Source organism: Caretta caretta, chromosome 2, assembly GCF_965140235.1.
Source record: "Caretta caretta isolate rCarCar2 chromosome 2, rCarCar1.hap1, whole genome shotgun sequence".
NCBI classification, from domain to species: Eukaryota; Metazoa; Chordata; order Testudines; family Cheloniidae; genus Caretta; species Caretta caretta.
In genome coordinates, this window is record NC_134207.1 from 49,883,586 (window position 1) to 49,906,612 (window position 23,027).

A 23,027-nucleotide genomic window follows, 5' to 3' on the forward strand; every position below is an offset into this window, starting at 1 on the left:
CCTTCTGGATCTGAGTGGGGGAAAGTGGAGGCCCAACAACTTAATGACTAGGAGATGCCACTAGCCTCACCCCCCTCACAATGCCTGATACACGAGGTTCTATACAGGAACTGTTCTGGACATTGTAGTGGGAGTGGGGAGTAGGATGCAAGGAAGGAGCAGAAGGAGGGCAGTCTCACAGTGGGTGACATGGATCGGTCATGGTATTTGAGCAATCAATATTGGGTATGTCTACACTACAAAATTAGGTCGCATTTATAGAAGTCGGTTTTTTAGAAATCGGTTTTATATATTCGAGTGTGTGTGTCCCCACAGAAAATGCTCTAAGTGCATTAAGTGCATTAACTCGGCGGAGCGCTTCCACAGTACCGAGGCAAGCGTCGACTTCCGGAGCGTTGCACTGTGGGTAGCTATCCCACAGTTCCCGCAGTCTCCGCTGCCCATTGGAATTCTGGGTTGAGATCCCAATGCCTGATGGGGCTAAAACATTGTCGCGGGTGGTTCTGGGTACATATCGTCAGCCCCCCGTTCCCTCCCTCCCCCTGTGAAAGCAAGGGCAGACAATCATTTCGCGCCTTTTTTCCTGAGTTACCTGTGCAGACGCCATACCACGGCAAGCATGGAGCCCGCTCAGGTAACCGTCACCCTATGTCTCCTGGGTGCTGGCAGACGCGGTACGGCATTGCTACACAGTAGCAGCAACCCCTTGCCTTGTGGCAGCAGACGGTACAGTACGACTGGTAGCCGTCATCGTCATGTCTGAGGTGCTCCTGGTCGCCTCTGTGAGGTCGATCAGGAGCGCCTGGGCAGACATGGGCGCAGGGACTAAATTTGGAGTGACTTGAGCAGGTCATTCTCTTTACTCCTGCAGTCAGTCCTATTGAACCGTCTTATGGTGAGCGGGCAGGTGATACGGACTGCTAGCAGTCGTACTGTACCATCTTCTGCCGAGCAGCCATGAGATGTGGATGGCATGCAGTCCTTCTGCACCGTCTGCTGCTAGCCAAAGATGTAAAAGATAGATGGAGTGGATCAAAACAAGAAATAGACCAGATTTGTTTTGTACTCATTTGCTTCCCCCCCTCCCCTGTCAAGGGGACTCATTCTTCTAGATCACACTGCAGTCACTTATAGAGAAGGTGCAGCGAGGTAAATCTAGCCATGTATCAATCAGAGGCCAGGCTAACCTTCTTGTTCCAATAAGGACAATAACTTAGGTGCACCATTTCTTATTGGAACCCTCCGTGAAGTCCTGCCTGAAATACTCCTTGATGTAAAGCCACCCCCTTTGTTGCTTTTAGCCCCCTGAAGCCAACCCTGTAAGCGCCCCTCCCAGCGTCAGAGCAATGGCAAACAATCGGGCATCTGAGAGTGCTGTCCAGAGCAGTCACAATGGAGCACTCTGATGGGGCTAAAACATTGTCGCGGGTGGTTCTGGGTACGTGTCGTCAGGTCCCCGTTCCCTCCCTCCCTCCGTGAAAGCAAGGGCAGACAATCATTTCGCGCCTTTTTTCCTGAGTTACCTGTGCAGACGCCATACCACGGCAAGCATGGAGCCAGCTCAGGTAACCGTCACCCTATGTCTCCTGGGTGCTGGCAGATGCGGTACGGCTTTGCTGCACAGTAGGAGCAACCCATTGCCTTCTGGCAGCAGACGGTGCAATGCGACTGGTAGTCGTCCTCGTCGTGTCCGAGGTGCTCCTGGCCACGTCGGCTGGGAGCGCCTGGGCAGACATGGGCACAGGGACTAAATTTGGAGTGACTTGACCAGGTCATTCTCTTTAGTCCTGCAGTCAGTCCTATTGAACCGTCTTATGGTGAGCGGGCAGGCGATACGGACTGCTAGCAGTCGTACTGTACCATCTTATGCCAGGCAGGCAAGAGATGAAGATGGCTAGCAGTCGTACTGTACCATCTTCTGCCGAGCAGCCATGAGATGTGGATGGCATGCAGTTCTTCTGCACTGTCTGCTGCCAGCCAAAGATGTAAAAGATAGATGGAGTGGGTCAGAACAAGAAATAGACCAGATTTGTTTTGTACTCATTTGCCTCCTCCCCTGTCTAGATCACACTGCAGTCACTCACAGAGAAGGTGCAGCAAGGTAAATCTAGCCATGTATCAATCAGAGGCCAGGCTAACCTCCTTGTTCCAATAACAACGATAACTTAGGTGCACCATTTCTTATTGGAACCCTCCGTGCAGTCCTGCCTGAAATACTCCTTGATGTACAGGCACACCCTTTGTTGATTTTAGCTCCCTGAAGCCAACCCTGTAAGCCGTGTCGTCAGTTGCCCCTCCCTCCGTCAGAGCAACGGCAGACAATCGTTCCGTGCCTTTTTTCTGTGCGGACGCCATACCAAGGCAAGCATGGAGGCCGCTCAGCTAACTTTGGCAATTAGGAGCACATTAACCACCACACGCATTATCCAGCAGTATATGCAGCACCAGAACATGGCAACGCGATACCGGGCGAGGAGGCGACGTCAGCGCGGTCGCGTGAGTGATCAGGACATGGACACAGATTTCTCTGAAAGCATGGGCCCTGCCAATGCATGCATCATGGTGCTAATGGGGCAGGTTCATGCTGTGGAACGCCGATTCTGGGCTCGGGAAACAAGCACAGACTGGTGGGACAGCATAGTGTTGCAGGTCTGGGACGATTCCCAGTGGCTGCGAAACTTTCGCATGCGTAGGGGCACTTTCATGGAACTTTGTGACTTGCTTTCCCCTGCCCTGAAGCGCATGAATACCAAGATGAGAGCAGCCCTCACAGTTGAGAAGCGAGTGGCGATAGCCCTGTGGAAGCTTGCAACGCCAGACAGCTACCGGTCAGTTGGGAATCAATTTGGAGTGGGCAAATCTACTGTGGGGGCTGCTGTGATGCAAGTAGCCCACGCAATCAAAGATCTGCTGATATCAAGGGTAGTGACCCTGGGAAATGTGCAGGTCATAGTGGATGGCTTTGCTGCAATGGGATTCCCTAACTGTGGTGGGGCTATAGACGGAACCCATATCCCTATCTTGGCACCGGAGCACCAAGCCGCCGAGTACATAAACCACAAGGGGTACTTTTCGATAGTGCTGCAAGCTCTGGTGGGGACGTTTCACCAACATCAACGTGGGATGGCCGGGAAAGGTACATGACGCTCGCATCTTCAAGAACTCTGGTCTGTTTCAAAAGCTGCAGGAAGGGACTTTATTCCCAGACCAGAAAATAACTGTTGGGGATGTTGAAATGCCTATATGTATCCTTGGGGACCCAGCCTACCCCTTAATGCCATGGCTCATGAAGCCATACACAGGCAGCCTGGACAGTAGTCAGGAGCTGTTCAACTACAGGCTGAGCAAGTGCAGAATGGTGGTAGAATGTGCATTTGGACGTTTAAAGGCGCGCTGGCGCAGTTTACTGACTCGCTTAGACCTCAGCGAAACCAATATTCCCACTGTTATTACTGCTTGCTGTGTGCTCCACAATATCTGTGAGAGTAAGGGGGAGACGTTTATGGCGGGGTGGGAGGTTCAGGCAAATCGCCTAGCTGCTGGTTACGCGCAGCCAGACACCAGGGCGGTTAGAAGAGCACAGGAGGGTGCGGTACGCATCAGAGAAGCTTTGAAAACCAGTTTCATGACTGGCCAGGCTACGGTGTGAAAGTTCTGTTTGTTTCTCCTTGATGAAACCCCCCGCCCCTTGGTTCACTCTACTTCCCTGTAAGCTAACCACCCTCCCCTCCTCCCTTTAATCATTGCTTGCAGAGGCAATAAAGTCATTGCTGCTTCACAGTCATGCATTCGTTATTCATTCATCACACAAATAGGGGGATGACTACCAAGGTAGCCCAGGAGGGGTGGTGGAGGAGGGAAGGAAAATGCCACACAGCACTTTAAGCACAGCACTTTAAAAGTTTACAACTTTAAAATTTATTGAATGACAGCCTTCTTTTTTTTGGGCAATCCTCTGTGGTGGAGTGGCTGGTTGGCCGGAGGCCCCCCCACTGCGTTCTTGGGCGTCTGGGTGTGGAGACTATGGAACTTGGGGAGGAGGGCGGTTGGTTACAGAGGGGCAGCAGTGGCAGTCTGTGCTCCAGCTGCCTTTGCTGCAGCTCAACCATACACTGGAGCATACTGGTTTGGTCCTGCAGCAGCCTCAGCATTGAATCCTGCCTCCTCTCATCACGCTGCCGCCACATTTGAGCTTCAGCCCTGTCTTCAGCCTGCCACTTACTCTCTTCAGCCCGCCACCTCTCCTCCCGGTCATTTTGTGCTTTCCTGCACTCTGACATTATTTGCCTCCACGCATTCATCTGTGCTCTGTCAGTGTGGGAGGACAGCATGAGCTCGGAGAACATTTCATTGCGAGTGCGTTTTTTTTTCTTTCTAAGCTTCACTAGCCTCTGGGAAGGAGAAGATCCTGTGATCATTGAAACACATGCAGCTGGTGGAGAAAAAAAAAGGGACAGCGGTATTTAAAAAGACACATTTTATAAAACAGTGGCTACACTCTTTCAGGGTAAACCTTGCTGTTAACATTACATACATAGCACATGTGCTTTCGTTACAAGGTCACATTTTGCCTCCTCCCACCGCGTGACTACCCCCTCAACCTTCTCCCCTCCCTGTGGCTAACAGCGGGGAACATTTCTGTTTAGCCACAGGCAAACAGCCCAGCAGGAATGGGCTCCTCTGAGTGTCCCCTGAAGAAAAGCACTCTATTTCAACCAGGTGACCATGAATTATATCTCACTCTCCTGAGGATAACACAGAGAGATAAAGAACGGATTTTGGTTGAATGCCAGCAAACATACACTGCAATGCTTTGTTCTACAGTGATTCCCGAATACGTGTTACTGGCCTGGAGTGGTAAAGTGTCCTACCATGAAGGACGAAATAAGGCTGCCCTCCCCAGAAACCTTTTGCAAAGGCTTTAGGACTACATCTAGGAGAACCGCAAATGCCAGGGCAAAGTAATCCTTTCACATGCTTGCTTTTAAACCATGTATAGCATTTTAAAAGGTACACTCACCAGAGGTCCCTTCTCCGCCTGCTGGGTCCAGGAGGCAGCCTTGGGTGGGTTCGGGGGGTACTGGCTCCAGGTCTAGGGTGAGAAACAGTTCCTGGCTGTCGGGAAAACCGGTTTCTCCACTTGCTTGCTGTGAGCTATCTACAACCTCCTCCTCATCATCATCTTCTTCGTCCCCAAAACCTACTTCCGTATTGCCTCCATCTCCATTGAAGGAGTCAAACAACACGGCTGGGGTAGTGGTGGCTGAACCCCCTAAAATGGCATGCAGCTCATCATAGAAGCGGCATGTTTGGGGCTCTGACCCAGAGCGGCTGTTCGCCTCTCTGGTTTTCTGGTAGGCTTGCCTCAGCTCCTTCAGTTTCACGCGGCACTGCTTCGGGTCCCTGTTATGGCCTCTGTCCTTCATGCCCTGGGAGATTTTCACAAAGGTTTTGGCATTTCGAAAACTGGAACGGAGTTCTGATAGCACGGATTCCTCTCCCCAAACAGCGATCAGATCCCGTACCTCCCGTTCGGTCCATGCTGGAGCTCTTTTGCGATTCTGGGACTCCATCATGGTCACCTGTGCTGATGAGCTCTGCATGGTCACCTGCAGCTTGCCACGCTGGCCAAACAGGAAATGAGATTCAAAAGTTCGCGGTTCTTTTCCTGTCTACCTGGCCAGTGCATCTGAGTTGAGAGCGCTGTCCAGAGCGGTCAGAATGGAGCACTCTGGGATAGCTCCCGGTGGCCAATACCATCGAATTGTGTCCACAGTACCCCAAATTCGAGCCGGCAACGTCGATTTAAGCGCTAATCCACTTGTCAGGGGTGGAGTAAGGAAATCGATTTTAAGAGCCCTTTAAGTCGAAATAAAGGGCTTCATTGTGTGGACGGGTGCAGGTTTAAATTGATTTAACGCTGCTAAATTCGACCTAAAGTCCTAGTGTAGACCAGGGCAATGATGAACAGTTTGGAGACAGAAATTGAGAAAGTCTGCTCTTCCTATCCACCACCTCATGCTGTCCTTGCACAATCACTCCAATTACTCTGCATGCCCATCTCAGGCTGGGGCAATGCCTGTGGCTTGTTGTTGTTCCCCATCATTGCCCAGCACTGCTCTCTGGTTTTATTACACAAGGCCCAGAATCTGTAGAACATATTTTTCCTGTTAACATTATTGGTTTCTCCCATTACCTGTCTCCAATGGTTCTGTCCTGTACAAGGAACTACACCTGTTCTGTGAGAGATAGTGAGTGTGCCCTGCCCTGTCCTGTCGATGCTTTCACACACAAGGACACCATGGTGGTAAGTCAGGTATTTATTTGTAAGCCTCTGTGTCTAGCATCTGGGGATGTATTTTGGCAAACACATTGGGATGGGGCAGTTCAAGCAGGGAAAACTCACTATGTTATCTCATTATTATGTCATGTTTGTAATCATTTTCTTATTTTACTTTCCAGTCATGTGTACTGTTGCTGAATTCATGTTTTTTCCCCGCTAGGTGCGCTGTTGTTAAGTGATGTCCAGATCTGTTAAGAGGATCTTTCTCTAGGCCCCTCCATGCTGCCTAGTGTCTGACTCCCATCCCCCTTTTCCTCTTCTTCCAGTGAAGTTCCAGGGGGCTTTATCACTCCACAGGAGTGGTAGGGAAGAGATAAATGGATGCTGAAGAGACATGGGGAGGTAAGTGAATTTCCCAGGGCATGTTTTGGGAGGTGATGATTAGGGAAGTGGGTCAAGTCTATTTTTCTTAGTTAAGTCCCTGATCTGAGTGCAACTAACAAACTACTTTGATTATTCTCTGAATGCCCAGCCCTGCTTTGTGCACCCTCTTGAACAACAACAAGACACTTTTGCCTGCACTTCTCCTTCTTCTGCCCTCCCCCGAAGTCAACAGCAAACAAAATCCTAATGATATCAATGAGAACAGGACTGGGCCCATAATTCCCACTGAAATCCATGGGAGACGGATTGGGCCTCAAACTGTCGACAACAAAATACTTCATAATGTTGCTTAATTACAGCCTATTTCTTTCACGTATAGCAGGTGCATGAGCTTCCTGTCAATGGAGGTTTTTAAGAACAGGCTAGACAAACACTTCTCAGGGATGTTCTAGGCATATTTAATCCTGCCTCAGTGTGGGGTGACCTCTTGAGGTCTTTTCCAGCCACTACATTTCTATGATTCTATGAGATGCCAAGGAGATCTCATGGCATTGAAAGTTTGAGCAAGCCACTTTTGACATAGAGGAAGATGAACATTAGACAAGAGTCAACATTACCGATCAGGGTAATTTTTAAATGATCTGTAACTGAAATGCCATTAAATAGATTTCCTCCAAACTTTGCAGAAATGTTTTTCTTTGCTTTCAGAGTAAGTCTGGCAATTCTCAAAGCCAAACCAATTTTCCAAGACAAAGTAATAAAGGGACTAAAACAAAGGGTTGCAATGGAAGATGGCAACAACCTTAACCAGAGTAACCATCAGGATAACAGTTACAAAGAGTTTCCCCTTATTAAAGCCAGTTCCAAGATAAGCTAACTGATATAAAAAGAAAAGGAGTACTTGTGGCACCTTAGAGACTAACCAATTTATTTGAGCATGAGCTCTGTTACTCTGAAACCTAACTGATTTAAGCAACTTACATTTGGATCCTGAAGAAGATGCCCCACTAGATGTTGATCGCGATCCCCCTTTCATGGAGAAAACCCCTTTCCCTCTACGAGTTGCTGTCATGGTCACACGAGGGCGCTTCAATGGTATCACTGCACGAGGTGGTGGTGGGACACGACCATGGTAATCAAACAATCTGAGAAAAAAAAATAGTTTTACAAATCCTGAGATGTGGTTTCATGTCCTGGTGATCCTGTCAATTAAATTTTCATGTTATTTTAAAGGAAATTTCTCTTTTAAATCAATCACTTCATATCACAGTCAAATTAGATTTCAAGGACCTCTGCACATTAAGTGCAATATTTTGATTTCAGTCACAGCCCAGTGTGCATAGCTCTCAGATTTTGTGTAATTAAATGAGGGATGCTTTATGGAGCGCTGTTATTTGCATCATGGAAAATCCATCTCCTGCTCTCTGCAGATCCACTACATTTCATTGAGCACAAATAACTGCTACACACTTTGTCGTGATGACATTTTGGCTCCTTTATTACATGCATGGTTTGGATTTTAGTTTTCCAGCTCCAGACTGCACACACATTAAAGGGGATGAACAGTCCTGAGACCAAACATTAAAGAAAATAGTGCAACAGTGTCATGCTGCCAAATGATGGATTTCACCACCCGTGCAATTGCGTAAGGGACATTTCACTGAGAGACGTGTGCGTCTGTCAGAGGAAGGCATTAAAGAGTGGAACCTGTCCAAGACAGAGTGACATATATACTTTTAAATAAAAGATGGAACACTTTGAAACCACCAGAACTCCTGGGACTACTTTAATGGATGACCCTAGTGTGGGCCCTCTGCATTATGGCAACTATGAATTCAAAAAATTCCCATCAAGTAAATGAAAATACTCCCTAAGTCCCCACAATGGAGTGTTCCCCAATTAAATTCCTTGAATCCTAAACACAGTGGATCAATACCAGTTCACTAATCTGTGCACAAGTTAGGGGACAAGAGGAGAGAGATAAAAAGCTGACAGAAAGCCTAGGAAACACATTTAGAACGTAAAAGCCGTGAGCTAGGGAGGGGATAAAAAACTGGAGGATCTGGGCAGGGGGATTTCACCATCTCATTGATATTAACTTACCCCTTCTTGCAAGTCCCCTTGCAGCTCTATGGTGATTGGTTTCTGTGGTTGTGAAGGGGCAGCAAGGGGTGGTGATGAGGGATGGGAAGGGGCAGCAAAAGATGGTGGACACCAAACCATGGAAAGTCTGAGGTTTCCTGAATGCTGTAATGCCCCCTAGGCAGGGTTTGGGGGCTAGCTGCTGCTGCTAGGGGAGCCAGGCTGCCAAGGGCTCAGAGGGAGATAAAGGGAGTGGTCAGGAGGTAGAATGGAGACAAAGTTACAAACAGTCCTGGTCTCTGGTGGATCTCAGCATATATGTAGGTTCTGTGTGCTGAACTTCCTTCCTGTTCCTCCGGGAGGTGAACACCAAATCCGATGGAACATTGAGGAGGAAAATCTGCTAATGAAAACTCAGTTTCCAGTCCTCTGTGCAGAAATAGCAGGAAAAGACATTTACTCTCTGTGTGCAGTGCTGTTATATAGTCCCTTCAAACTTTAGTAATAGCTAATAATAATAATAATAATATTTATATAGTGCTTCATTTTCAGAGCAACCATGACACATCTCCTGTGACTGAGTTAGGTAAATATGTGGAAAGAGACACACAGAAAGAGTAAGGACTTGCTCAGGGTCAAATATCAAATCAGAACCAGATCCAGAATTAGAACTCAGGTCTCCTAATGTATGTTCTGCCTGATACATGCCTAATCCACTAGACCAGAGTGCCTTTACTTATCTGTGCCTTAATTCCACAGTCATTTAATCCTGCTGTGTCATATTCTCTTATTACAACCCTGTGCCACATGCATTACAAAGTCATAGAATCATAGAATATAAGGGTTGGAAGGGACCCCAGAAGGTCATCTAGTCCAACCCCCTGCTTGAAGCAGGACCAATTCCCAGTTAAATCATCCCAGCCAGGGCTTTGTCAAGCCTGACCTTAAAAACCTTTAAGGAAGGAGATTCTACCACCTCCCTAGGTAACGCAAGGTGTTTCACCACCCTCTTAGTGAAAAAGTTTTTCCTAATATCCAATCTAAACCTCCCCCACTGCAGCTTGAGACCATTACTCCTCGTTCTGTCATCTGCTACCATTGAGAACAGTCTAGAGCCATCCTCTTTGGAACCCCCTTTCAGGTAGTTGAAAGCAGCTATCAAATCCCCCCTCATTCTTCTCTTCTGCAGGCTAAACAATCCCAGCTCCCTCAGCCTCTCCTCATAACTCATGTGTTCCAGACCCCTAATCATTTTTGTTGCCCTTCGCTGGACTCTCTCCAATTTATCCACATCCTTCTTGAAGTGTGGGGCCCAAAACTGGACACAGTACTCCAGATGAGGCCTCACCAATGTCGAATAGAGGGGAACGATCACGTCCCTCGATCTGCTCGCTATGCCCCTACTTATACATCCCAAAATGCCATTGGCCTTCTTGGCAACAAGGGCACACTGCTGACTCATATCCAGCTTCTCGTCCACTGTCACCCCTAGGTCCTTTTCCGCAGAACTGCTGCCTAGCCATTCGGTCCCTAGTCTGTAGCTGTGCATTGGGTTCTTCCGTCCTAAGTGCAGGACCCTGCACTTATCCTTATTGAACCTCATCAGATTTCTTTTGGCCCAATCCTCCAATTTGTCTAGGTCCTTCTGTATCCTATCCCTCCCCTCCAGCGTATCTACCACTCCTCCCAGTTTAGTATCATCCGCAAATTTGCTGAGAGTGCAATCCACACCATCCTCCAGATCATTTATGAAGATATTGAACAAAACCGGCCCCAGGACCGACCCTTGGGGCACTCCACTTGATACCGGCTGCCAACTAGACATGGAGCCATTGATAACTACCCGTTGAGCCCGACAATCTAGCCAGCTTTCTACCCACCTTGTAGTGCATTCATCCAGCCCATACTTCCTTAATTTGCTGACAAGAATACTGTGGGAGACCGTGTCAAAAGCTTTGCTAAAGTCAAGAAACAATACATCCACTGCTTTCCCTTCATCCACAGAACCAGTAATCTCATCATAGTCCTTCAACTTAAGGTGAATATTCAATTCTCAACACAGTTAACTAACTGTGTATTCAGTTCATCACTGAAAAGTTAACACTGTTTTTAGTGTACATATGGTATGCTTTATTATCAATATGGCCCTACCAAATTAACGATCCATTTTGATCAGTTTCACGACCAGAGGGTTTTAAGATTGGGCAATTTCATGTTTTCAGCTAAGCTGTTTACATCTGAAATTTCATGGTGTTATAACTGTGGGGGTCCCAACCCAAAAGATACCCAGAAGTGGGTCTGATCTCCCCATGTTGCACTCCCCTAGAACTGCTATGCAAGGGAAGGATAAGTCCGGTCTCTCCTCAGCCCAGCAGGGACTGGCAGCTAGAAACCCCCTGGTTGGGATGCTCCCAGCAGCAGGGGGATATTGGACCCACTTCCACAAACCTCCTCCAGCTGCAGGAACCTCTGGGGCTGGAGCTTCCTGCAGCAGGGGGAGGCTCTCCGAGATGGGTCTGATCTCCCCGTGAAAGTGAGAGCAGCCGTGCAGGGGGAGGACAAGTCCTCTCCCCCCCAAGCCCAGCCAGGACTTGCAGCCAGCAGCCCCCTGGCTCGGGCACTCCCAGCAGCAAGGGAGAGATCAGATTTCATGGGGAAGGGCTTATTTCATGGCCTGTGACACGTTTTTCACTGCTGTGAAATTGGTAGGGCCCTAATTATAAATCATATGATTTGCCATATTGGATCCAACCAGTGCGTCACTCTCCTGAGAGGCGGTGACCAGTACACAAAGTTTCAACGGAGGTGTAAGATATCCTGTAGTGGACCATCCTGTACCCAATGACGGGAAGATAGCTAATGTAACGCCAATTTTTAAAAAGAGTTCTAGAGGTGATTCCGGCAATTACAGACTGGTAAGTCTAACATTAGTACCGAGAAAATTAGTTGAAACACTAGTAAAGAATAAAATTGTCAGACACATAGAACAACATAAATTGCTGGGCAAAAGTCAACATGGTTTCTATAAAGGGAAATCATGTCTTACTAATCTATTAGACTTCTTTGAAGGGGTCAACAAACATGTGGACAAGAGGGATCCAGGGACGTAGTGTACTTAGATTTCCAGAAAGCCTTTGACAAGGTCCTACAACAAAGGCTCTTACATAAATTAAGTTGTCATGGGATAAGAGGGAAGATCGTTTTATGGATTGAGAACTGGTTAAAAGACAAGGAACGAAGGGTAGGAATAAATGGAGAAGGGTAACTAGTGGTGTTCCCCAATGATCAGTCCTAGGACCAATCCTATTCAACTTATTCATAAATGATCTGGAGAAAGGGGTAAACAGTGAGGTGGCAAAGTTTGCAGACAATACTAAACTGCTCAAGATAGTTAAGACCAAAGCAGGCTGTGAAGAACTTCATAAAGATCTCAAAAAACTAAGTGATTGGGCAACAAAATGGCAAATTAAATTTAATGAGGATAAATGTAAAGTAATGCACATTGGAAAAAATAACCCCAACTATACATACAATATGATGGGGGCTAATTTAGCTACAACTAATCAGGAAAGAGATCTTTGAGTCATTTTGGATAGTTCTCTGAAGATGTCCACGCAGTGTGCAGCGGCAGTCAAAAAAGCAAACGGGATGTCAAGATTCATAATCATTGTGAGATGTATGTATGGGTAATATTTAAGGAAGAATGTAATTATATTGCAAATATGCTTTATGGACTTGGAGTAAAAGTTAGTCACCAGATCATATGCCTAGGTGATGGCCCATTCAAGCAGGAGGGAGTTGTCGCTCTGCCCTGGTTAGCTGGTAGTGTAATGTAAGGCTCAGTTGTCTAGCCTTGCTCCATCCCAAGACTAGGAATGGAAAACCATCAGAGACAACCACAAACAACTGAAACCCCCTGAAGGTAAAAAAAGGAACATTACAACAGACAATCACCCTGTCTATGAATAAAGATAAAAGATTCTTTTGGTTTCACATAGGGTGGGGAAACCCTGTATCCTGTCACTGAGGAGACATCTTGGGGAGCAGAGATGTTCTCGTGAAAAATTGGATCCTGGCTCCTGTGAAGCTGGCCAGCTCTGTAACAGACTGAAATTTGGAGTGGAAAACCTATTATTAGATAAGAAAGGTAACTCTTAATAAGAGTAGACCCAGCTTTGCTTTTTATGATTTTGTTTTGTATCATAACCATTTGTTTCCACCACTCTCTCTTATTTCTAGTTAACTCTCCATTCTTTCTTAAATAAGCCTTTTTATTAAAAGTGAAAAGAAAAAGGAGGACTTGTGGCACCTTAGAGACTAACAAATTAATTTGAGCATAAGCTTTCGTGAGCTACAGCTCACTTCATCGGATGCTCAGATAAATTTGTTAGTCTCTAAGGTGCCACAAGTCCTCCTTTTCTTTTTGTGGATACAGACTAATAAGGCTGCTACTCTGAAACCTTTATTAAAAGTGGTGATTGTTATACAGGATTGGGGTTTAACTTTAAATTGGAGTACACTGCTCCTCTGGGGGGAAAAGATCTGGGATTTCTGTGAGTAACCATTGTCAGGGACTGGATACCACCTGAATCAAAAGGACTTGAGTACACCTGTTAACCTGCAAGGCAAAGACAGGGTTGGAATAGCCCAGAGGAGAGCACTTTAGTGATTAATAGCCTGGTTGTGTTAGGAAGCTAACTAAGCAAGAACATAGAATGTCTTCTAGCTCTTGTATTAAGAGAAATAGTAAATAGGAGTGCCCAATTCTACACCATGCTTTCTCTCTCTATTACTCACTATTTTGTATACCTCTATCACCTCCCCTCTTGATCATCTTTTCTCTAAATTACACACTCTCAATCTTTTCAATCTGTCTTCATATGTAATTTATTTCTTACCTCTAATCATTCTTGTTACCCGTGTATTATACCTACATTACTGAATCCTAAGGTAGACTGTAGGGTTGCAGAACTCACATAGCTTTCATGCTTGGGGACAATCAGTCACTGTCAAGGTTCCTCCCCCACTCTGAACTCTAGGGTACAGATGTGGGGACCTGCATGAAACCCTCCTAAGCTTACTTTTACCAGCTTACGTTAAAACTTCCCCAAGGTACAAATTAATTTTATCCTTTGTCCTTGGAATATCCACTGCCACCACCAAACTCTAACTGGGTTTATTGGGAAACGTAGTTTGGACACGTCTTTCCCCCCAGAATCTTCCCAACCCTTGCACCCCACTTCCTGGGAAAGGTTTGGTAAAAATCCTCACCAATTTGCATAGGTGACCACAGACCCAAACCCTTGGATCTGAGACCAATGAAAAAGCATTCAGTTTTCTTACAAGAAGACTTTTAATAGAAATAGAAGTAAATAGAAGTAAAGGAATCACCTCTGTAAAATCAGGATGGTAGATACCTTACAGGGTAATTAGATTCAAAACAGAGAATCCCTCTAGGCAAAACCTTAAGTTACAAAAAAGACACACAGACAGAAATAGTCATTCTATTCAGCACAATTCTTTTCTCAGCCATTTAAAGAAATCATAATCTAACACATACCTAGCTAGATTACTTACTAAAGTTCTAAGACTCCATTCCTGGTCTATCCCCGGCAAAAGCAGCATATAGACCGACACAGACCCTTTGTTTCTCTCCCTCTTCCCAGCTTTTGAAAGTATCTTGTCTCCCCATTGGTCATTTTGGTCAGGTGCCAGTGAGGTTACCTTTAGCTTCTTAACCCTTTACAGGTGAGAGGATTTTTCCTCTGGCCAGGAGGGATTTTAAAGGGGTTTACCCTTCCCTTTATATTTATGGACAGTCACAAAAAAGTACTTTGTGAAATGCTTGTACCATCATAGCAACTCCGATGAAGAAATTCAGAGAAGGTGAAGATGAAAACACCACAAATGAACCTCTCTTAGGATGAGGTCACTATATTATTACCAGGGTCTGATAAAGTGGGAGTATGATGAGGTGCTGGCTCACAGTTCCAGGTGTCTACCATCTTCAGTGCTGCCTGAGGTGTTAGGGTCATTGAGTAAGGGATGCAAAACAAATGGCCACAAAGGAACCTGCATAGGTGGCCTATTGGATGAAAATTTCTTTGTTTCTAAAATGCTTCAAAATATAGATTTACAGGACACATTACCACTTCATTTGTTTTCTCCCTAAAATTTCAGGCCCCGTTCTGTCCCTGCTATGGTCCCTTTGCCCTGAATAAAGGGGTTCACCTGCTGGCGTAGTGCTGGCAGAGCAGCCCCACACTACTCTCCTCTGCTGCCCCTAGTGTAGGTGTGTGCTGGAGGTAGGCTTATAAATAGGAGGGAAGAGGTATGGTAAAAGAGCACTGTGCTCTGGATGTTGTGGGCCCCAGAGTGTCCAATAGGCAGCTATGGTAGGTAGTACTTGGAGTGACACTTGGTGCTGCTCTGACTCACACCAAGGGATGGGATCAAGAAAGAATTTTGATCAAGAAAGAATTTGGAGGGCACAAAGGTGATATTAAGCCCACCCCACTCACTGTTGGTCTGTTCTTCCTGCAAGGTGCTATAAAAAAAATGGCCCTCCTCTGTTCTGCATACCCTATCTGAATCTATACCTCTGCAGTTGCCGCAGAATAGTATATGCAAATGATTACATGATGGAAGATCTCTTCAGCTTTCTAGAAAGAGGCCTGAAAGAACACATTTCTCAGGAGACATTTCACAAATATAAACATCAAGATAAACACTTTCTCAAACCCTCATACTTAAAGAACTTCCACATCTGCAATGTATCCCAGTGAAATCATACTGGGGAAGAACTTTGCAGGGATAAGAAACCACAGACTTTTCCTTTTGCATCCTTTAATTTTTCAGTAAAGGAAAAGCTCAAAAAAGAGCTTTCAGACAGTCAGGACACCAACAGAACTGCTTAACGTGAAGAAATGGGAGGACCTGGGGAGTGAGGGGATGAATCTTCAAGGTTTTTTGTAAATCTCATCTTAAATTGAGTCTATTCCTAGAGAGTTTTTTCCCCAAAATGCAATAAAGATAATGAATATTGTGTAAAATTAAAACCAAAACCCTCTCTAAGTAAATTATGTGACAGCATTAAAAATAAATAGTGAAAACTGTGTAGGATCTGTAGAAATAAAATCACACATACCGATTGTAGAAATCATCCCTGTAGTAATCATAATCAAAGACATAACCTCTGTGGAAAGAACACAAAAAGCAATAATGAACTGGCATATAGAAAAATTACTTTCATTAAAATATTTGTGGTATTATTGTAATACGAATTTATTTTCACAGTCAAAAACATTTGAAGACTGTTTCCAGCCCCCCAAATTTCTATAATTGTTAATGCATGAAAAGGATTTAGCAAGGTTATTTCTAAATCTGATATGATGCCATTTTGCATACTACTAGTCTTTGGTACATTTGGGAATGTGAATTATTATTAACAGCCCCTACACATAGCAATGAAAGAAGCTGGCAGCACATATGGAAAGAAATTAATACAGCATAACAGCTCGGTGATTAGATGACTATTAGTATAATTCTTAGGGCTCAAATGAGGCAAGGACTCCAAATCTGCGGCCTTCCTCTTCCCTCTTTCTGTGTTCATCTAGGTTACCCAGTGGGAGGGTCAAAAAGGCCTGTAATTAAGAACAACAGGCAGGGGATGAAAACATTTGACCGATGAGAACATGAGGTGGTGGGACTCTTGCTGCCTGAGCCTTCTAACTGAAAAAACCCTAAAATGTACAAGGAGAAAAAGAAGCGATTCTAGGAAAACAGATGAGGTATCTTACAAACAGTAACTTCTCCCTGAGGTCTGTTTCCATGCCGTTCCTTTAGGTTTTGAAAGGGAAATGCATGCCACTTTGAGAGAGATGCGAAGAAACTGTCTGGAGGCATACTTAGTAACTAGACATCAAGGCAAATAAATGCAGGTGGGAACTGGAAAGGCCTAGAGAACAACCATGTTTGATATGGGAAGTGCAAAGTCAATTTAGCATGGTCATTCCTGAGTATCCCAGTCACAATAATCACCTCTTGCCACTGTAGCGAGTGTCAGTAATGAAGCCTATCACAGTGGCCAAAAAAAAAAAAAAAGAAGATTGAAGAGCTGGTAAAAGGTCTGCACACAACAAAATGAGCTGCAGGGGATTTTTTACTCTCCCAGCTACTGCAGGTACTCGGACAAGGTCAGGGAAGACAAAACACACATTGCTTCAGTTGCCTGAGAGGATAAACTATTACAAGTAAGTGAGGGTGAAACTCATTAGGAAATGAGCCAGGAGCACAGGAATAAAAGGGAAGAAGATACAGAAATTATCAAAGGAAAAATTAGAAGATTTAGACAAGAAACTAGAAAAGAAAAAGGAGAGAGGGCCGGATTTAGAAAGGATGAAAAAATAGAAGAAAATGTGTGCAGAAAAAAACAACAATGGAAACACACAACAGTAAGTGTCTTATCAGGGATGGCTCTTCCCCATGGTAGGATAGATAGTATGTTTTGGACAATCCTTGTTTGCAGAGCTGATCAGGGGGAAAAACAAACAAACAAAAAACCCCAGATTTTTTCCTTCAACATTTAATTTTGAAGTTTTTGCAAATAACCTGTTTTTTAAAATATTTCTCTGTGTGTGCAATTTAACTGAAAATGTTTGGCTTTTCCTTCCGATGCCCCACCTATTTCTTTCTTTTTTTTTTCTTTTGTAAGGCCCAAAGCTAGGAAGGTGAAAGGGAAAAGAAACTGTCTTATAGGAGAAAGGGGAAAAAAGCTAGCTCTGACAGGTGTAATTTAGATCTATTATAATGTCACCCCAATGCAGTTCTGTACCAACATTTTGTTATATTGTTTGGGGGACTGTTTGTGTGCTGGTTTGGGGAAATATATTAAATGATGAATGCAACTGTATTTATGAAAGGGGCAGAAATCATAAAAGATATACCCTGGAGAAGGTGCATCACCCTGAGTGAACACGCTGTGAACTTAGGTTGGGTAGTAAGCCCCAAATAGCTCAAAAGGAGTAGGTGTTCTGTCTTAGAAAGGGTCTTGTCTGCTTAGACGTCTTGTTTTGCTCTGGGTTTCCAACCCAGGGACTCAGGGCCCTGAGTGAAGCTGACTTTGTACCAGCAGCCATGCAGGTGTTGCAGATTTCACTGAACCAGACCTTGGAAGTAGCAGGCCTGATTGAGCTAACTGTGATTAGTTTCCTGGAGAAAGCTTGTTTAACTGAGGCTTTGTACAGGGAGCTATGAATGCCATAATATTAAATCCCATGTATTAAAAATGTATAGTAGCAATACAGTTACACAAAAAAGTCTCTGGCACTTTAGGCGCGACATCTGTGTGCTATCATCCTCTGTTCTTTGTGGGACATTTCTGTGCACAGACTTAGTCTGCCCTCCCATCTCAGAAATGGGGCTCCTCAGCCCACCTGCCCTTAGCCCAAGGACTAGCGCTGACCCCCAAGATATTCAGTTACTTAAACACACCCCTGTCACAGAACTCTGCCAAAGATGTGAAGCTTCTGATATACAGTGTAAAGCTACTCTCAAGGGCATACAGAAGCTGTGAAGCATAAAACACACACTTTGTCCAGAGTCTAACATATGAATGCTCTTTTCCTTAATCACATAGAGCTCAGGAGAGTACAGATCAGACAAAACAATACGTCTTAAACTGCTATGTTCTCACTAGCTTGCCCTTCCTTTGTGAGTCCTTGGGGACCATCTGGGTGCAAAGAAAGCAGGCAGGCAGGCAAGGTGTCCTCAACTCATGCAGAGTGTTACATGAGGGGTGACCTCTCTCCCTCATGAAGTCCCTTCCCCAGTTTGAGACCTTGCTCTCTCCTGCCCCATGCTTGCTCTTTCTGTCTGGCTTCCTCCATTCCTGCGTATCTTGCTACTTAAACTCCTCTTGGCCACCTTTGTTCTGTCTTTTGGATAATTTTCCACAGCCCCTTCCTTCCTCCATCACTTCAGAGGAGTTAGCTAAACTGGTTTTCTAACGATGCCACTCACCATCCTTTAGGTGTTTGCACTGAATAGGGTCCTTGAGACTGAAGCACCACCCCATTGTATCTCTGCCTGGTGTGCTCCTGCTACTGCATGTGAGTGATGATAGATCCACATACATAGAGTCACTCATTATACAGAAGTTTTTCGTAATACCACTTCACACTATTAATCAGAATTCATAAGTTGTACTGACATAGCCCCAGATCATCACCGTAAGTTTTTAGCCCTCGTGGTTGTCGATAAGAGACTGAAAATATGAACAGTCTGTACCTGAAAAGGCTCAAAAATAAAGAATCCAAAATGTGTCATTTAAACCACCTCATGATTTTGGGGGGAGCCGATTCATGATTTTTCAATGCTTGACAATACCGTAATCATGAGGTGACACTGTAAAAGACCAATATATTCTCCCCAGCTACAGCCTTAATTGCTCACACTTTTCCAAGCCAGCAGTCAGTCACAATGATTTAGTCACTGCTACACTGCAGAACATGAAGCTGCAAATTAGCAGATGATCATTGGCCCAGAGATCAAGGTGACTGCAGGACTCTTAACCTCTTGAGAGTTATTCCCTAGCAACCAATCTGTGTTACAGATGCTGCAGGAATCCACTTGTACTGTCTAGTTTACCAAATATACAGAAAGCTGGAAACAGAGAGAGGTTTAAACAATCCTGTGGACTAGTTGAATCAGAAGTTTCATAATGGCATTAAAAACTGGCTAATAACCTACCCACAAACATACAACATCTCTGCAACATTAACAACACAATTAACTGTGTGCGTGAAGCTACTAACAAAATGAAAGACACAGTAAAACACCCTGTAATGCTCACTCTGAGCCCAAAGAAAACTCATCAATGAAAAAGTAAGATGGATTCCTGTTAAGCTCAACATCACTAAAAAAAAAAATCCTGCTGGAATTGGTTGCGTGCTGTTGGAGATGCTGTATTTTTTAACCACATTTCACTTTAAATTCTGTAGTCTTTAAGAATAAAGGATTCCCATAGATTTTCACAGGTATAATTTTGAACACAGGCACATGAAAGTTGAGTATCAGGAGTTCTATGAGTTTCAGTCAAGAAAATGCAAAATTGTGCCTTTCTATGTACCTTTGAAATAAAATTAAATTTATTAATTATTAAGCTCTTATTTATGTTAGGACATTGTTTTTTTGTGATCAACATTCTGTGGCAGCAAAACGTTTTATAAACTTTTATAAACCAAGGATCAAATTCTGCTCTCATTTACTTTAAAACTTAGACAACTCAATTGACTTCAGTGGAGTAATGGAGAGCAGAATTTGTTTTTGGTATTTTTATTGCAGTAAGAGATTGAATATTGCATGCGATTTACCCTGTAGCTAATATCTCTTTTGCGTTCTTCAGTACAGATTCAGATTTATTTGTAAATTGTAACTGTTTATAAACCAGGCACGATGCGTCTTAATAGAATTGACAGCACTATCACCACTAAACACCATCCATTGCTCCTTTGTTGTCAACGCTTGATAAAAATATTCAATACTAAAGCAATATTCTTTCAATCCAACTCTCTTTAGGAAGTACTTGTCAACACAATGATTTAAACTAGCGATCCAGTCATTTGTAAAATCATTTCTCCTCTCACAAAGAACGATTGCAAAAAATGTATCCTTTCAATACAAACGGGATTGAGCCTAAGTTAAACTGATATCTAAATATTAAAAATTGCAGTCAAAAATTTAAAGTTGGGGAACTGTTTGACCTATGTAGGGAATTAACAATGGGATATGGAGCCTTTCACCTCTAAACTGTCAGGTTGAATCCATCTTAGGCTGGTAGTTACTAAAAGCCAGTGTCACCTGATTGATTTTCTGTGGTCTATTTGAAAAAAATTGGAGATCTCAGTCCAGTTCTTAGTGGACAGGAGTCCACATCCTACAAAAACAACAATACAGGTGGCACTAATTAGCATATTAATTGACAAGCTCACCACTGAGGCCAAAGACGGAAGGAGCAGGGGGACTCAACTACCATCTCTACAATAGAGATGCTCCCATTTAGGTCAGGGTTGAGACACATTGGGAGAAACTTATTTTGCAGCCCGTGCTACATCTGCTCTGGGGATAAACAGAAAACAGTCTTTAGAGTCTGATTTTGGCTGACATACTTACTGTCAAGGGACAAATGTCATTAGTGATTTCTCAGACTAACATGTTCTGGAGGGTTTCTCGGAAACCAGAAAGTGCCAGAGGATAAAAAGGAATTATAGAAAATTTAAGGTTTAACTTATTTCTGTGGTGTAGTTCACCTTTTCAAGTAGGCAAGGTCCCCTACCCCGTTTTTTCCCCCAGTCAAAATGCTTGAAGATGGTAAAGTTTCAAATTAGCTGATTACCTGGAAATTTCAATTATTGGTCAATTTTAACTGTGTTTGTGCACATATAGGCAAATCAAAGGGTCCAACATGTAAATACTGATCTGTGTGTATAAAATTAAGGCAGGAAAGACCCATGTCATCATTTCAAAGGTTCTAAGATTTTTCTGTAGGTCTGGATTAGGAAAAGAAGGAAGGGAATATTTAGAAGGACTGGAAGGCAAATTCTTACAAAGGAAATTGACAAGATCAGCATGGTTTGTTTGGAGATCACAAAGGAACACACTTTCTTGAGATACAGTCATTTACATAGACTATTTCTGATTTCTGTGGGAAAATCAAAAGGATTTCTTGAAAGTCCAACACGCAGGAACTGCACCCTGTGTGTAATAATAAAGCTAGTTTCTCTCTTGCCTTCATATTTGTAGGCACAATTCAGTCAATTCTACCTTTTCAATAAACTGCTACTATAGCAAGCCATGTATACATTTGGTGCCCGATTCCGGCACTCAGAAAAGTGAAAGGGAGTTTCCTCATTAATTTCGTGGGAGCTGGTTTGGATCCATAGGTTGTATGTACTGTTAGGAAATATTTGTACTCCATATTCAAAAACACATTCACAAGATGAAAGTAGTTTGCCACTAAAATGTGATTGGGGAAATCCTGAGCCTGGTGACCAGCATGAATAGTGAACAAGCCACTTAGGCTCCATTTTTCAAAGTGGAGTTTGCGACATTAGGCCCTTCCCTGGGATTTGTGAGGATTAGTCTAAGCTTGTAAAGCACACAGAGGGACAGATTCTCCCCAGCAGAGGAACTCCACTCGGGGCAACAGGGGATATCAAGGACTCAGGGATAAGGCTCTCTGATTCTAAGAAACAACTGGCCCTGTTGTCAGAGCAGCATAGGGTGCATGAGAGCTGCAAAAGGGCTGGATCTCTAATGGAAATGTAGCCCAAAGAATGTCACATGCTGCATCAGTGCTAAGTATTATTATTGTTCCTGCTCAAAAATTGCTGTTGTGCATGTGTGCACAATGCATTCGACTGTGGCTAGTTCAACGCTTTTAGAAACCAAATGCTGCATCATTACTTTTCTAGTTCAAGAATCCTAAATAAATCTACTTACTGTTTCCATGTATTTCTACCCCTGGTAAATTTTTTTTTTTGGTCATCTGATGTAATCTCCAATTTCTTACATTTTCCCCAGGAGAACTTTAGACCAAAGAATGAAAAAGTTTTTTACCTTACCATTTCCCAAGGTGTCCTTTAATTGTATAGAGCAAGCGAGGCCAGCCTTGATGCCACTACAGCATTTTTTTAGTTCAAGAGTAATGAGCTTCTGCCCCTTAAAAATCTATTCTGAATTCAATGTATTCAGGATACTCCTGTCAAACTGTACATATACATGATTGATTATCCAATTTATTGGAAATATTGTACATGTCACAGGAGTGCCATTTAACTCAGTTTGACAAGTATAGGGATAAATGACAGGTTTACGCTTTTCAAATGTTGCTACAGCATTTCACTGAATGGCGGATTGATAAATTAAAATTACAGTTGCAGCATCAGATCTGAAAGAATAACCACTTTAGGTTACAAAAATAGAGCTCTGGAAACTTTATATACTCTCAAGAGAGGTAGCCTGAGGAGCAATGAATGCAACAACAAGAAAAGCACAGTATATAAAGGATTCATAAATTATAAGGTGACAATTTCAGAGTTATAAAAACAAAACAACAACAACAAATTCAAGGGCTGGCTCTTTCTCCCTTTACGCAGAGTCATAAAATGCTGGCGCTAACCCATTGAAATTAAGTGGGCTTGATTTTGATCTGTTAGACAGTATTTACACCAGTGTAAATCTGTTGACTTTGATGGAGTGACTTCTGATTTAAACCAAC

General features: G+C 43.9%; 1 protein-coding gene across 16 annotated transcripts in view; it reads right to left on the bottom strand.

Moving 5' to 3' along the window:
* Nucleotides 1-23,027, bottom strand: part of RALYL (RALY RNA binding protein like) — a 643,381-nt gene that overhangs the window by 45,517 nt on the left and 574,837 nt on the right. For 14 of the 16 annotated variants that reach the window (XM_048841084.2, XM_048841083.2, XM_048841088.2 and 11 more), the window contains 2 exons: nt 15,897-15,944; nt 7,649-7,812 (listed from right to left, as the gene is read on the bottom strand). In XM_048841084.2, coding sequence (XP_048697041.1) covers nt 7,649-7,812; nt 15,897-15,944 — 212 coding nt within the window. The remainder of the gene's footprint in view (nt 1-7,648; nt 7,813-15,896; nt 15,945-23,027) is intronic. The other 2 variants (XM_075125080.1, XM_048841082.1) reach the window with 1 other exon arrangement.